This window comes from Ursus arctos, unplaced genomic scaffold (genome assembly GCF_023065955.2).
Source record: "Ursus arctos isolate Adak ecotype North America unplaced genomic scaffold, UrsArc2.0 scaffold_2, whole genome shotgun sequence".
NCBI lineage: Eukaryota > Metazoa > Chordata > Mammalia > Carnivora > Ursidae > Ursus > Ursus arctos.
This window is the reverse complement of record NW_026622874.1, coordinates 42,243,076-42,261,080: the sequence shown is the minus strand read 5'-3', so window position 1 is coordinate 42,261,080 and position 18,005 is coordinate 42,243,076. Positions and strand designations below refer to the sequence as shown.

Below are 18,005 nucleotides of genomic sequence, written 5' to 3'. Positions count from 1 at the left end.
AATGAATCTTTAAAAAAAAAGTGAAGTTGAAAAAAGGCTGTTAGTGTGAGCCCTAGGGCAATTTTTTGTCTTCATAAGAGACAGGAGATACATAGGAAAGATCTTGGGAGGACACAAGGAGAAGATGGCCATCTGCAAGCTAGACAAAGGCCTCAGGAGAAACCAAACCTGCCAGTACCTTGACACTGGACTTCCAACCCCCAGGACTGTAAGAAATTAAATTACTGTTATTTAAGCCACCCAGTTTCTTTGTTATGGCAGCCCTAGCAAACTAATCTAATGGCCAGGAAAAGCCAAGCACATTAAAGCAGGGTAGTTTGATGTGGGAGATTTTAGAAGAAAAAGTGAGAATTATTGTGTAGTTTATTGATGCAGTGAAATTCATACTCCGTAGTGGAAAAGCAGAGAAGGATATGGGGAGGAAATATGTCAAAGCCTTTTCTATGACCTTCCTTTTTTTTTCTGGAAGTCTGAGCAGCAGTCAGTTACCAGGTTGCTAATGGTATGAGGCATTAGGGATGGGAAAGAGATTTGAGGTATGGTGGTGGTGGGGGGCGGGGGGAAGCCTGTTAATATTCTCTCTTGAAAGCACTGAAAAGCATATACATCTATTAATGGAAATAGAGGCTAAGATTTAAGAAAGTTTTATCAAATAAAGTTCAAGATTTATACTCCAAGTGATAATTACTTGAAATGGAGAAATCAAGCATTAGAACTGAAAAAAAAAAAAAAGTTTTACTCTAAAGGAAAACCAAGTGCCTCTCATCTTCGTGGACACTCAATTTTTACTTTACATTCCTATGGGAAGACAGTGACTGGATTAGACCTGCCAGATGACAAAATGTAATCTTCTGTCACAGTTTTGGAATGGGAAACTTCCAAGAGAACTTAATGGTAATTCACTTGAGCTTGCCCTGCAATCCCACACATATTTTTTCCCCATTTTCCTTTCTTTCAAGGGGGTAATTATGATCTGTTACATATTTTTTAGAGAGAGCGCACAAGTTCAAAGGGGAGAGGGAGACTCTGCCCTGAGCATAGAGCCCCACACGGGGCTCCATCTCATGACCCTGACATCATGACTTGAGCTGAAACCAAGAGCCCAGCTCTTAACCCACTGCACCACCCAGGTGCCCCTAATCTCTGTTACTTTTAAGAAACTTTCTCCTTTCTCAAGGAAACTGATTCCCTGGGTCCTGTGTGACCAGCTCAGTATTATAAAGGAAAAAAAACTCTCCAACCCTTCTCATCTCTACCTCTGCCCCTGCTTCCCTCCCTCGTTTCGGTCCTTTTTCTGGAGATGCTAAAAGATATTCGATTTTCCTTCTTCCTCATCACAGTGTTTAAAATAGGGACTCCCCAGTATAATAGACAAGGGAAGTCTCATGGTTAATTTTCATCTGAGGTCAGAGAAACAATGAAGGCTTCAGCACGGTCTAGCGCAGATCCCTGTAGCTCTGCATAGATTCAAAGGTACCACAAAATGAGGGCGCCTGGCTGGCTCAGGCGGTAGAGCATGTGGCTCTTGATCTTAGGGTCGTGAGTTCCAGCCCCACACCCTGGGGTGTAGAACTTACTTCAAAAAAAAAAAAAAAAAGATATAACAAAATACTGCCCTACCTTGCTCTTTGTTTTCTCCAGATATACTTTTTTCCAGACGATTTTGTTTGGAGAATTCCTCCAGTCAAAATACTATTTAAAATACTTCAATCACTCCCAAATAAAGCTGACTGAAATGTTTAAAAATAAATATTTAATTCCTCAGGCTTTCCTTGTCTTTCACTACCTTGGCATCTGGAAGAGTGCTGGTCAGTTATTTTGTAGGATGTTCTCAATATTGGTATGTCTAGGTATTCCCTCATAATCAGAAAATATTGGCAAGAATACCAAAGAAATTATGTCATGTACTTCTTTTTTTTTTTTTTGTCATGTACTTATTGGCACATCATAGGGATTACATGATGTTGACATCTCTTTTTATTGGTGATGTTTACCTTGGTCTCTTGATTAAGATCTGTGTCTGTCAGGTTACTTCACTAGAAAATTATAATTTTTCTTTCATAGTTATTAAATAGCACGGACAGATATGTTGAGACCACACAATGATCCTGGCTCTCCTTAAACATTCACCATCTAATACTAGCACCCCTTGGAGGATCGTGTCTACAACAATTGTTTGCCTAAGGATGACTTCCTATTTCTCTCTTTCCTTCCACATTTATTAGTTGGAATTCTTTGGTAAGAAAGAGCTATTCTTCTTCCCCACTTATTTATTTATTCATTGTTTACTTACATTAGTGTATTTACTGGATTTTACGGGTTAAAATTGAATGTTATCATTACTTATTTTGTTTCTAAAATTGTCCCATCTTAGCTTGTTAGGAACTCCTTCAGGTTATTTCTTGTGTCATTTTAACAAACCCCCACACTCTTCTGAGCAACTCCTTACATTCTGGCAGCACCAGACTTTTCCAGACTTTTCTTATATATTTCCTGCCTGCATCCTGGATTCACCCAGTACCCCAAAAAGCCCTGGATGTTTTTATTAGGGAACATGTTTAGTAACCAAGACGTGAGCGTTAACTGTGCTACGTGCTACGGAGCTGTCATTGCTCTCTCAGTAAACAGAGCTAGGAATTATATTTGTATATACTCACAGGCCCATACAGACACGGGTCTAAATTTCCGTGTCTATCTTTGATACATGTGCATTAGAAGTCATGAGTTTATACTGATTTCCAATCTTACCCACAGGAACTGCCACCGATTGGAGGTGGCTTAGGAGAAATAACAACTAAATGCAATGCAGGATCTTGGAGAAGATCCTGGAACAGAAAAGGGATGTTAATGGTAAAACTGGTGAAATTCATTTAGGTCAATAATTTAGTCAATTATATTGTACTAATGTTAATTTGTCATTTTGATAACTGCACTATAATACTGTAAGATATAAGTATTAAGGGAAGTTTATATGGGAAGGGTACGTAGGAGCTCTCTGTATTATTTTTGTAACTTTTCTGTGAGTCTAAATCTGGTTCAAATAAAAAGACTAAAAAATAAGCTATTAAAAATGTAACGTGTTATCCAGCATTTCCCAATCTTACTTGAGTACATAATTTTACTTCTCAGGAAAATTATGAACTTCCATCCAAAAGCATTATTAATTGTGCCTTGGAACACAAATTTGGCCATGATATGAAGTAACAGAACCACTATTTATATACCACACACAAAAATTAATTACAGTGCATTTTGGCTTAATGTGTTTCTACTATGATTGAAGATTTCCCAAAACTATTAAGCAATCTCTAGTGAAATAGTTATTTGAGAAAGCCTAAATTTCACTTAAATTTAAATGTACACAATTACAATGCTCTTAGAAATTTGATAGAAATTTGATAGAAATTTGAACAAGACTATCTCTCTACAATTTTACAAACATTTTGCATGTGGTTAGAGGTATGATAAAATTTTGCAAGCTAAGGAAATAACCACAAATGAAGGTGTTCTTCTATTTTAAAAGAGATCAATTACATTGAAAAAAACAGACAAAACTTAATAGTGTTTAATTTTCGTTTTACAAAAAGCATTGCAGCAATACCCAAATCTGCAGTTTCCAGATCTCATTGATGAAAATAACACACTCGCCCTGGTAACTTAATGAAGGGCTTCTTATGAAATAACCACCCCTAAGGAACATATCTACAAAATTGCAACTTTTTGAAATTGATTTTACTAAAATAGGAAAGCATCTTTGCTTCCCCCTTACTTCTAATATGTATTTATGTAATGTAGCATTGGAATTCTTACATCTTTTCACCCATTCAAAATACTTAATATATATATTTATATAATATACGAATTGATTTCTATTTGAAGCCTCCTTTTTTGTGGCCATGTAAATCAAAAGAAAATTACTGCAATATATTGCAATAATGTATTATGAAATCTGAATCTTCCAGCAACTGTTATCTGCTTACATTTATTAACCATTTTCTCTGATATCTGTCTTTTTTATCTTTATGTCTTCTGCTACACTTTAAAGTAATTTAACTGCATTTAATAATTTGCTTGTTTAAATTATTTTTTATAATGCATTTCTTCCAAACAAACTTTGAAAAGGTCACTAAAAACTTATGTCTTTTTTTTTTTTTAAGATTTCGTTTATTTATTTGTCAGAGAGAGAGAGAGAGAGCTTGAGCACAAGCAGGGGGAGCGGCAGGCAGAGGGAGAAGCAGGCTCCCCGCTGAGCAAGGAGCCCGATGTGGGACTTGATTCCAGGACCCTGAGATCATGACCTGAGCCGAAGGTAGACACTCAACCAACTGAACCACCCAGGCATCCTCAAACTTGTACCTTTTAAGAAGACAAAATAGTTTCATACCTCCTATAACTCTACTTGGCTTTCTTATATGAAATCTTCCATGACTGAATAATATATTGCTTGAGAGTAAAATCCCTGACATTTACATACTTGAGTCATCTTTTTCAAAATATATTTAATCCTAATCTCTGTAATACTTAAAACAGTGATTTGAAAGATTGGCCATAGTAAGAAATATACTTTCACTGTTTATTGCTTAGAAGCATTCTGATATATATTTGTTCATTCATGTCATTCTTTGTTCCAAAAAATATCCAAATAAAGTTACGAACATATTCTAACTTAAATATAAAACACATGTGCGTGGCCTGAGTCTTTTTCTCCTCCGTCACAAATACATATATGGTTCTGGGTGTCCTGCTTTGTCTTTAAAGCATCTCTCCTGCTACCCTCAAACTGTCTCTAACACAACATTTAAAAAATGATTTTTGATGCAAATAAAATCTGACTCACTTGATACACATAAATAGAGCCAATGAGAGAACTAAAGAGTACCTACTTACTATGGTCTGGCATGGCTGTACATAATCCTCAAAACAATCCTGCGAAGTGATTTCATCCAGTTTCATGGTTTAAGTGTCCATATACTGATTACAGCCAAATTTCTATCATCAGTGTAGGTGAGCTCCAGACTGTATATTAAACACAATTTTGGGAGTCTAACAAGTACCTTAAATTATGTCTAAAATAAAAATCCTGATCTTCCCTGGTCTTATTCATTGTGGTAAATCACAATTATATTCTTCTGGTTGCTCAGTCTAAAAATTTGCAGTCATGCTAGACTCTTCTTCTGTTCCACCCCACATCTAATCAACAATTCCTGACAAGACCTTCAAAATACATCTAGAATCTAAGCACTTTTTAAAAAAATTTTCATTTATTTATTTGAGAGACAGTGAGAAAGAGCACAAACAGTATGAAGGGCAGAAGGAGAAGCAGACTCCCTGCTGAGCAGGAATCCTGAGGCAGGCCTAGATCCTGGCACCCTGGGACCATGACCTGAGCCAAAGGTAGACGCTCAACCAACTGAGCCACTCAGGCATCCAAATCTTAGCACTTCTAATCACTTCCATACTTGTGCCCTTGACAATACAAGGTTTGACTTCTCTGGTTTAAATTAGTCCCATAATCTCTTAATTGCTTTTGCTCAACCAAGAAGCCAATGTGTCTGTTTCTCTTATTCAAATTTTATCACTCTTCTGTTCAGAATCTTTTTTCATTTGAGAGTGATGGGCACCACCCTTATCATGACCTAGGAGACCATTGTTTCCCTGTCAGATCTCAGCTTTTACTACCTTTCTCATCCCTCCCTTCTAGCTACACTGGCCCACTTGCTGTTTCTCAGATCATCAGATATGCGTCTATCTGAGATATATTTTACTTATTTATTTTTGATCTGTCTCCCCAGTTGGAATAAAAGCTTCATGACAGCTGGAATTTTTCTATTGGTTTCCTTCTTGAAACCACAACACCTGGAATGGTTCTGTCACGGAGTAAGCGTTCGATAAATAATTGTCAAATAAATGAATAAAGTAATGGATGAGAAAATTATTATTTCAAATTTTCCATATAAAATGATTGAGAATGAAATGGAGTATGTAATTGGCTCAGTGTTAGTTAACTTTGCCAGTTAGTGAGTTAAATCATTTCAAGCTGCCAGAACGGGTGATCCTCTATCTCTGTCATATTTCCTCCCTAAATTTATGAGCCCCATTTACAGCATGAACACTACGAAACAGGGAATTTTAGTTGTGATGAGGATATGCAGTTCCCAGAAAGTCCAACTTCAGCTGCTACTTTAATGAGAGAAGTTTCTGAATCACATATTTTATAATAATAATGTGCGTGGTTTTGGCTCACTGATACATAATATGTTAAAATTCAGGTAAAGGGCCAACTATCAAAAAGTAATAAAAAGTAACAACTACACTACAGAGATACTTAATAATATTTTTTAATAGTGCCAAATTTGCAATTACCAGATTTGAGGTCTCTCTCTAATAAGAAGCAATGACTTTTCTATTTCACATATAAATCTTAGGCTTTCACAATTATTTGCATGATTTACTATACCCCCAGATGAGATCCTTTGATTTATCTTTTATTTTTATGATATGTAACCTAATTATTTTAAAAGAGTAAATATATAATTTTAAGTAAATATGTGTGTATATATGTATATATACATAAACTGTGTATACAATTTTTTAAATTTAAAATTATTTACATTGCTAACAGCCATAACTAGAATCAAGCTTATATTCTAATATGCAAAATATAACTGTATCTTAAGAAGTTAAAAGGCCATGGTTAGACTTCAGGGAAAGCTTTAAATAGTCCCAGTTGGCAATACTTTGCCCCTTTGTCATTCCCCTTCTTCCTACTTAGAAGGAGAAGAGCCTAAAGCAAAGCAGACGTTTTGTGATTAGAAGGAGAGAATCTTGAGGATTAAGTCCTACAGCTAAAAATGTTAGAATTTTTAAAAAAAATGGAACAAACTAGGTGCACTGTTGAGTCAGACATGCTGCTCTAGATGTTGTTCCCCAGACTTTTGCTTTATAAAATGGAGTGATGAAAAGATTCAGGAGTTAGATAGTGGAGATGTTTTCACAAGTCTGTGAATATGCCAAAAAGCATTAAACCGTACACTATGGATGGGTGATTTGTATGGTAAGTGAATTATGGCTCAATAAAGTTGCTATGAAGAAAGTTATTCCGGTGGATCATAGCATTTATTGTGACACTCAGTTGTGAGATAATTTTTCTGGTTAATCTTATTCATGGAAAATCCTTAATTATGTGCTAACAATGTCTTCAACAACATTACTTTCTTTTTTTAATAAGGCAAAATTCATTAAAGTATATTGGGAAAAGTCATGTTTTAAGGATCCCTGAAATGCTTTTTTAACTTATATCAAGTACAATTTGTTCATTAGGGCAATGCTGCATGTCAATAAATAGTATTTACTAGGATTTAAACCAGTCTATAATTAATGATATATGTTAGTGTTGATGAGCCTCATTTTTATCATTTCTACAACAATAAAATGAGACTAGATATTCAGTTATAAAGTTGTGTGTCTGTGACAAAGAGGGCATGGCTAAATAATGAACTCTTGTGATGAGTTCTCTGAATGTCCCATTAATTGGTGTTAAAGTCATTTTCAGTGTTTTATTTAATTTCATCAAAATACTACATACTTTCTTCAAACAAAAACAATTTATTCATAGTCCTGTTATATCTTTCCCATTGCACAAATTAAAGGTTTGTAAATGCATAGAACAGAAATATTTTCATTCAGAACTTTAAGAAAATTGCTCCTTGGAAAATCTTAACTATCTCAATAGAGCAGAGACATAGAGAGTAAAAGCTACCTGAAAATACTGCAGGTATTTGCTATTTTCCAATTAGCAACCTACTCTATTTAGTATTAAATCCCAAAAAATAAAAAAAAATAAAATAAAAAAATAAATCCCCAATAGAATTTTATTTCTTCTTGATTTATTTGATTTGGCATTTCACTTAAATAACTATCAATTAACTTACTAAATTTAAATAATCATATCCACAAGCACCACAGTAAAATTTATTTAGAAAATCAACATTTTGTCTAAAATACCAAATAAGGAAGAGGAAAAGGTATGAAATGCAATGTAACGTTTTTCTCTTCAAATAAGAGTGGGGACTGTGTTCCCTGATTATATTTTCCTTGATCATCCAAGTCAAATACAAACTCTCTCATAGAACAAAATAGTCTGATGATATAACTTGCCCTCATCTACCTTGAAATGCATATAAAAAAGTGATTTCTTTTATACTAAGTTTGCTAATGTTTTCAAATACTTTTTATTCCATAATAATTGTAAAATTTTAATTTTGAGGTCTATAATGTACATATAGCTTTGAAATAAAAACTTACCTCAGGAATAGAAAAAAAATGGCTTCAAGATCTCATATTAATGATTGTCATCATCCTATTTTTTCAAGTTTTTTTGCTAAGTATCTTGAAAATAGAAACAGTGCCCTAATCCTAGACCTAACAAATGATGTAGACACTTAGAATTTAGATTGAAACAAATTATCTCAAGATTAATTAGAAAAGACAGAAAGTAACTGCCAATTTTTAATATGTCTTAGACTCATTCCCCCCCACCCCCCGGCCGCAGCCCCTTAACAGGTCTGTATTTGTCTGTCTGTCAGATGAAGATAACTCACACAAATACAAGTACATATCAAGCTGTATACCTTGTATTACTGTACTTCTAAATCATATAACTGCACTTATATTATTTTTTTAAATAATTTAAAATGTATTATCTTAAAGAAAACATATACTTACTGCCCTCTAGAGGTATGAACCAGTAGTGTAATAAGTGTAGATGTTGCCGGGCATATACAGTTTAAAGCTAACATGGCGTATTTAAACTCTTCTTCACAAACAACATGATCTGTTTGAAATAAAATAGGTAGATTATTCTTGGGAGAGTAGTATTTTAAAATAATATGAAAAATAAAACAGCAAATAAAATTACAGAAGTTTCCACATAAACACACTTGTCTTCGAGATGTTTTTACATGTGCAATTTTCCCCAGGAAAAATGTTTCATAAGAGACAGTACTAGATTATGAGTTAAGTGACCAAGAGGGAAGGGGATTCTGGCCCCAGTTCTGTCTTTAATGAAATCGGCAGCCTTTGGCAAATTAATTTTCTTATGCTTCATCTGTACAAGGAGGTGAGAGGGAGACAGTTTGGAGTTGGAATCTGGAAAATAAATCAGAGACTGTATAAAGTCTCCTTTAATTCTGATAATTCTATGGTATGAAATGCTGTAGTATTGATTTAAAGCATTATTGATTTATCAAATTCATAGTCACACAGCACACAGACTTAGAATTATTAAAAGACATGGTAGACAACATTTACATAACAGTAATAGATTTTGTACAATCAAAACAACTATGATATCAGGCAATAAAAACTAATGGTAAAATACATTTAAATTTAAATTGTACTTTGACCTCAAGACCTACAGTCATAAACAGAAAAGATGATAGGATTCAATCAGGCAAGATAATAAATGGCAATTGAAGTCAGTGACATAAAAACAATAGAGTGCTAAAGATAATGGCACACAAGAGGTTGAAGGCCACATGAAAGGGGGGTGATGCGACTCAGCCCACGATCATTACTTTCATACAGCCATGAGGGCACACATGCCAGATATCCAATTCTTCACAGAAGTCATATTTTAGAAAAGCGATCAAGATATTATTTACTTTAGGGGGAAAAAAAAAACCCCTTCCCTTCCCAAGTAAACAATGACAGCTGGTATTAGAAATAAAGACAATGTGTAAAGTTCCAAGAAAATAAATATTCCCAGAAAATAGTTTTAGCTACATTAAGAAACTGAAGGTTGAATTTGTAGGTGAGTCGGATATCTACAGAATGAACACATAGGGCACCTGGGTGGCAGAGTCAGTTAAATGACCAACTCTTGGTTTCAGCTCAGGTCCTGATCTCAGGGTCTTGAGACAGAGCCCCGCATCGGGCTCCCTGCACTCAGCACAGAGTTTGCTTGAGAGTCTATCTCCCTCTTCCTCTTCCCCTCCCCACCCCTCAACTAAATTAATTAATTAAAAAAAATAAGAACGCATACCCAACATCATTTACGAAGAAACAAAAGATTACTTGGGAAATGGTGCAGCAGACACTCCAGATAGATAAATAATAAACGTACTTCTAGTTTTATAAGTTAGCATGTGAAAGAACCCATTACTTTTTCTCTTTCTTTCATTTCCTTATTTATTTATTTATTTATTTCCTTTACATGTTATGGAAGAAATTGCTACAGTTACACCTCAGGATTTACTCAAAACAAACAAACAAACAAAATCAAGGATCTGCTAACAATGTCTGTCTCTCTTTTCTTTATTGTTTTTGCAGTGTCTATTAGCCCGTCAGCAAAGTATACAGTATACTGGAGGCAATATTACATATAAATACAAAATATGTTTTTCACTGTTATTATACAGTTGACCTTGAACAGCACAGGTTTGAACTGCATGGGTCCACTACACAGACTTTTTTCAGTAAATACAGTACAGTACTATAGATATATTTTTTCTTAACTTACGACTTTCTTAATAACATTTTCTTTTCTCTAGCTTACTGGATTATAAGAATATAGTATATAATACACATAACAAAAATATGCATTAATCAACTATTGATGTTATTGGTAAGGCTATTGATGTTATTGGTAAGGCTTCTGGGCAATAGTAGGCTACTAAAGTTTTGGAGGAATCAAAAGTTGTAGCAGATTTTTGACTATGTGGGGTGGAGCAGGTGGGGGGGGGTTGGTGCCCCCATTCCTGTGTTGTTCAAGAGCCAAAAATGTACACTAAATTACCTAGTAACATAACTACTGTGTAAATTAAAAGAAAATTTATTTTATTCTGTTTAGCATTGTATGTCAGTCATTTATACAAATTTAGGATGTTTGATTATTAATATTATCAATGTCAGTAGCTGGCACATAGTTATTGGTGCAAGTGTCTGTCTTTTCCATTGTGTTTTTCTATGTATTTATACCTGACCATTTACATATTGAAATACATATTCCCCTCCCTTTCTCCTTTAAATTACAATTAAAATATTTATTATTTTAAATGTATTTATATAGTTATATTTACTCTAATTTCATTCCAGGATAGTAAAAGAAGTGTTACAAATATTTACTGTAAAAAGTACGGATTGGATCAGATCGGTTGAAAATCACTGCCTTAGATACATGACTTAATATGTAATTATCATGGGATTCCTTATTAGATAAAAAAAAATCAGTTTTCTTTCTTTTCCTAAAAAAGAAATTGATTTAGTCAACATAGGTGATTGACACAGGAAAAGGAATATGATAGAATATTCAACTAGATAATAATCTTCATTTGCATAAATTACGGAGAATTTTGTACAAGTTTGCACAAAATTGAAACCCACTCTGTAAAATAGAATTGAATATATCTTTATACCTCTCCTCTTAAGTGCAAATCTATGACTCCTCCTGGGACATTTTTAAAATACTAATCACTATCCCCTAACCTGAATTGAAAACCATTCTTTCCTGCTACTTTGCCCCTTGTTTCTCAATGTCATATGACAGCCAAGGTTTATTGATCATACCACTAACGCCTTCTCTGTCTTTCCCACCTTCTCCACCTCCATTCCACTGTCTCTACTTGCTACGGGCTTCCAATCCTTATCCATAATTTTTAAGGGCCAGATATCAGTTTTTAGAATTGATTTTTTTTTTTTTTTAGATTTTAGAAAGGCAATGTGCTTCATCTACCAGACCCTATGTAATACATCTAGGGAGGAACCTATGCTTTAACATACTATTATTTCTGCAGCTAAATGTGTGAATATTTATAGTAAGTGGAAAAAAGAAAAATTCAGTGTGGGAACTGCCGCAGGTCAGATTTCACCACCAACAGAAGTATTTCTTTTCCTTTCTTTCTTTCTTTCTTTCTTTCTTTCTTTCTTTCTTTCTTTTTTTTCTTTCTTCTCTCTTTTTTTTTGGAATTTTCTGGATTTTGGAATTACGGCTAAAGGATTGTGAATCTTTATTCAAGCTATGACTGTCTCTCACCTAGACAAATGTTACAGCTTCTTACTTGCTCTTCATGTCTTCCAACTCTTCAGCATTCTACCTATTACCCTTCCAATATTGTGCTATCCAATTAGAGTTGCCCTGCCATTTACGGCAGGGCATATAAATTAATTAATTAATATATAAATGATAAATTAATTAAAAATATAAATTAATAAATTGCATTTACATATAAAATAATTAAAATAAAATACAAATAAAAGTTCATATAAATTTACATATAAATTAATTAAAATAAAATACAAGTAAAAGTTCAGTTCCTTCATCTTACTAGCCATTTTTTAATAGCAATAAAGTACTCAATAACATTTGTGGTAACTGCCTACAGTATCAGACAATGCAAATACGGAATATTTCCATTATCACCAATAACTGGCCAGTGCTATTTGATTAGCCAAATGGATTAATGACCTTCCATAAATCCTAAAGCTTATAGGATATATTTCAAATTCCTTAAAATCTCATTCATACACTGGCAGAATTTGGGTAACCTTACTAACATCCTATACCACCTTTTCATGACTTTGCTTAGCCACATTGCTGATAAAATTGCTCATCTATAGTAACAGGAGAGGAGGTAGAACATATGGGTGTACATGCAGGTTGGTAGGTAGATGTGTAGGTAGAAGTTTATGAAAATTTTGTCTGTCTTTCTGTGGTTCTGTTTTCTTTGTGAAATTGTGGGAAATGATGATTAAAGAAGAGGTTAGAAATAAGAGGAGAAAATACGGCATAGTTGCCTAAGAGACTGAAAGAGGAAACAAAACAGAGAAACACAGAATGATGTTTGGCAGCTCATGAACCCGGAGAAATCAAGGATCATGAATTTAAAGTGGGAATTGTAGGCAGGTTGTCTTTTGTTATTTTGTTTCTTCGGGCCATATTCAAATGCATGGAAGTAAACACCATCTTCTGTCAAGAAGACAGAGCATTCACCACCAGCGACTTCTGAGAAACAAGTTTAACTAATGGATAGAAGGCCAATGAACAGAGGATGAATTAAAATAATGGCTTATAATGGTGTGTTATGGAATTCGAACAGGTTAAGAAGAGAAGACAGGATCTGCAGTTGACAATAATGGTAAACGTTTGGTAGAATCAATGAATTTTAAGTCCCATGTAGTCAAAAGATAGTTGGGGTTCCATACTAGAGGATGTGAACTGAAGTGATAAGAGGCAGCGGTCAGAAACAGGGTCTCCAGGAACAGAGATTATGGAGGGGTCACATTAACAAGTAACAACATGATCTGCGGAGTGCCCCTCTAGAAGTGGGTGCTGAGATAGGATGGTGAGCAAGAACATTCAAAATAGGAAAATTACAGGTATTACGAGGTCTCTGCCATTCATGTCTGACAGGATTTCATCATTGCTATGGACCCATGACTGCTGTGTGTCTCCACTTCTTCCTTTTTCCAAACACCAGTGTTTTATTACAATTCTCTTGTTTCACTATTTTATATTCATATGCAATGGGGGTAGAGGTAGTTAACTAATTTATTAGTGTGTGTGCTGCCAGACCATGAGAAACTACATCTAGAACTGTCTTTGCATTTTCCAGATATCCTGGACTATAAGTTGGATGTAATAATCGATACAGATCTGTGGAGTATTTTTCATAATAATGAATGAGTCTCTCAATATATAGGGAAAATATTGTACATGAACCCTTAGGTGGATAAGGATTTAAACTGTGGCTGAAACTACTATCACCCATATTCATTTTCTCCTTCTTCCTTTCAGTAATAGAAGCTCTTATTTCCTCTCACCCATCCCCAAATTCTAGCTGGGTGCATGGCTGCCCAGGTAGAAATTACATTTTCCAGCTTCCTCTTAGTTAGATATGGTCACCTGCCGAGGTTTGTCCAGCTTCTGTATTATTTTTTTGTGTACAAAACCACTTTCCCTAAACTCTTTCCTTCTTGTTGGTGAGACCACATAATGGCAAATGCTCAGTTTTGATTATGCAGACGGAGATAACTCCTTAGCAATGATAAAATCGGTCCATTTTTTTCCTTTATAGTTTCTAATTTCCCTCCCTTGTTGAAGAAAGCATTTCCTCTTTCAAAATTATGTACATCTCAGATCTTCTTCTCATCCTTTTAAAGTTTCTGTGTATTTGTTTTGATTTAGATCCTTCTTGTTTGCGGCTTGCTGTTAAAGCATCAACACAGGAGATCAAGTTATGTCACCACTGAGTGTGCCAAGCCATGGGCAAATATTGATCCCTCTGAGCCTAATTTGCCTTATTTTTAAAATGTGAATAATAACAGTATGTGCCTCATAGGATTTTCTGAGAAGAAAAGTAGGCAATGAGTATGAAATGCTGATCAGAATTCTAAGCAAGTATATATCCTCACAGTCATGATTATTAAAAACAAAGACTTCATAAAGTATCTTGAAATAATGCCAATAATACATTTAAAAAATATACGCAGCAAAACAATATAACATAAATTTATCATTCTGGAATTAAAACACGATCCAGTTTTATAAAAATGCTGATTTCTTCACGTATGATCATATGCTCACATGTATGTCTGAATAAGCACAAAAAATTCTAACAGCAGGTATCAAACTATTAACGCTAACTACCTCAAGGAGTGAGCAAATTTTCAAAAACAATGACTTTTAAAATAGTAGGACTCTGTGAGATTCTTGGTTTCTTTTTTATTGTTATGTTTATTATTTTTAATGTAAAGGCTTTTATGATAAGCTATTATAATAAAGATACAAGTTTATAGATATGTATGAGGTTTTCAAGTTCCTTTTACTTTATAGAAAATAAAATTAATTACATTTTAACAAGTCAGAGCCTTTTTTTAAAGTCTGCTTCAGTATTTTCTGAGCTCTTGTATATGATTGAAAATACTAGAAGCTTCTTCCATGCAGTTGCTAGGTAACAGGTCTTTGGAAAGCAGTAACAACAGAGGAGAGTGCACTAAACCAATGTACGGTTGTGATTTACAGAAATCAAATATCCTTTGGAAAAGAGCTTTTAAACAGAAACAAAAAACAGGATAAATTTTTAAAATTGAATGTTATTTGTTTTTATTTTATGGGGATAAGTTTATTACATTGACTGACTGAAAAAATTGTGTTATAAAATCTCTCACATATTCTTCGCTTATTAGACTGTTTATAAGCATGAGTGGGTCGATTGCTACGAAAATTGCTTTTTTTTCTTAGAGGAGAATGGATAATCTCTAACAATTGAGCTTTATTTTGACCCTGTCACTTTAATCAATAGAATAACCAATTGGTGCGTGTGTGTGTGTGTGTGTGTGTGTGTGCTGCATGTGTATGTGCATGCACACACATGCATGATCACACAACAGAGACTTTTGCCAACTCCAGGATAGTGAGCCGTTCAACCGTGAAATGTCTAAGAATAGGTTTAAGTAAACCTTTAAAAGTCATTTAGTTTCACAGGATCTAAATATAAGAATGCTTATTAAATATACAGAATTCAGGTCCATTTGAGATTGGCAATATCCTATAAAACAGATTTATTGCACCTCAATAATACAAAGTATAAAAAGCTTGCTTGATTTTCTAATTGCTTGAATCCTTGAATTATTTTAATGCTGCAATTTTTTAATGTATCCTATTAATTAAATGCTCAGGAGAATCAAGTTTCCTGTATTCCAGAGCAAAACAGTTTAATTCTGTTAACCTCTCTTTCTTTGAAACATGTCAGAAAAACAGCAGTCTTAATATTTTTTGAAAAATTATTATCCTCAGGACTCTGATTTCTTTAGGTTCTAACTAAAAGTATTCTCTCCTCACTAGCTCATGATAGTTATTGATATCATTAGAGCTAAGAATACAGTTATTGAATCATCTTAATAGTAATAATACCAAACAATATTTTAGCTTTTATGCTAAGTGATTCATATGTATATGTGTATATACACACATTATTAAACCTCACAAAAGCTTGATGATGTATTTTCAGATAACAAATCAGATGTTCAGAGGTAAAATAACTTGCCTAAATCCATTACTAATTTAAATTCAGACTGCCGAGAGAACTCTATAAAAATTATACAACTTAAAAATTGATTAACCAAACGCATTAAAATAAGTGATCCATTTAGTGGTTTTCCCCTCTCCTGAACCCATTTTAAGGATTACTGCTTGCTACCAGATGGACAAATGACTGAAATAGCCACTAAATTAAACTGATTACTGAAAAAATACAACCACGATGTTCCCCGAACACCCATCATTTAAGGAGGCAGTTTGGAAGGAATGAAGTCAAACTTGACCTTGAAATCAATTTCGTTACTTTGCAATCACACACACACAAATTGCAGCTAAACTAAATTGATTTGTGTCAAAGGGATTTGGAAAGATCTCTAGATTCATCAGTAGCAAATATACTGTTATACTGTGATAAATGTTACAAAAAATAAATAAATGCAGGTACTATAAGGGGATACAAAAGGACACCTTTCCTGCCCCGGAGTAAATTAAAAAAAAGCATCTCCAAGGAAGTGATGTTTAAACTAAGATTTTAAGGATAATTAAGAATAAGTTATTTGAATGGTGAAGAAAGTAGACAGAAATAATTTTCTTAAAATAAAATCAGAGAGGGGCGCCTGGTTGGCTCAGTCATTAAGCGTCTGCGGCTCAGAGCATGATTACAGCGTTCTGGGATCAAGCCCCACATTGGGCTCCTCTGCTGGGAGGAGCTTCTTCCTCTCCCACTCCCCCTGCTTGTGCTCCCTCTCTCGCTGGCTGCCTCTCTCTCTAATAAATAAAATCTTTAAAAATAAATAAATAAATAAAATCAGAGAGGTAGAAGGATATTTAAATTTTTATGGAAATTAACAACTAAAAAAAGGTCTAAATAGTAAGGAGAGAAAATATTACAAAGTTGCTAACAGAGCACAAAGCACTGGGATCCAGCATAGAGATGAGAAGAAAATTGTATCATAATAGAAGGAAAGCAGGAAGTGCTAAGTGAAAATGAATCAACATTTGGAAAATATGATAGCCAAAAATTTGAGGAAATTTTCATTTATTGGCTTCAGAGAATTAAGAAAAATGAGATAATGTTTGAAATTGTAACTGCAAGAGCAGAGAGTATTTTGATAAGAAAATATTCCACACTGTTAAGTGCCTCTCAGCTGCCCAAGTGAGTTTGTGGTAACATGAATCTGACCCACTAAGCGATTTTTTTTTTCCCAGCAGTGCCCAGCCAAGGAGCAGGAAAAGAGGATCCATTTATGTAGGATTTTGTTTGTGTATGTTTCTTTCCAATTTGGAGCCATAAAAAAATAAAAACAAAGGAAATTAGTATAGTAATATGAGTTTGGTTGAAATGACAGCCCATAGAGTTCAGGTTGTCTAAAAAGGGCAGAAGAGAAGAAAGGAAGGCAAGGCCCAGGGAGAAGCCACACTGATGATGCTTTAGAGCAATGCTCCTCAGCTATTTGTGATGAAGAACCAGTGTTTTTTTCTTTTTCTTAATTTCCAACCCATTGCAGACACATACGTAGTTCTATTGTGCATGACTGGTATAGAATTCACGCCATGCATGACTCACCTATGATTTTGATATGAGTCTACTTGTTTTCCAAAGAGACAACACGCTGATTATGCACTTGGATGTTACAGTGACGTTAAATTGCTATCAAAGTTGCTAACAGCTTAATCTGAACTGCTGTACTTATCTTGCAGCCTAGCAAAAGTCTGTAGATTGAAACTGGTCTTTGAACAACACTTCGAATAGCACTGCATTAAAAGTCTTCATGAAGCAGAAGGAGCGTGTTTACGTGGTAATGGAGGGCTGAATAAGTAAATAGAAACAAGGAAGATTGAGTTTGGATACTGTGAGGTTTGAAGAGTATAAATAACACTGGAAGTATCTGGGATTATGTCAAGGTCCAGGTATATACTCTATTACATTTTTTTTCATTCTAAATCTCAGAGGATTCTTGTCAATTGG

General features: G+C 34.3%; 1 protein-coding gene across 3 annotated transcripts in view; it reads right to left on the bottom strand.

The window, feature by feature from the left end:
• KCNT2 (potassium sodium-activated channel subfamily T member 2) overlaps positions 1-18,005 on the bottom strand; it is a 346,348-nt gene that overhangs the window by 119,938 nt on the left and 208,405 nt on the right. For all 3 annotated transcript variants that reach the window (XM_048225452.2, XM_026489786.4, XM_048225453.2), the window contains exon 14: positions 8,725-8,833. In XM_048225452.2, the coding sequence (XP_048081409.2) occupies positions 8,725-8,833 (109 nt within the window). The remainder of the gene's footprint in view (positions 1-8,724; positions 8,834-18,005) is intronic.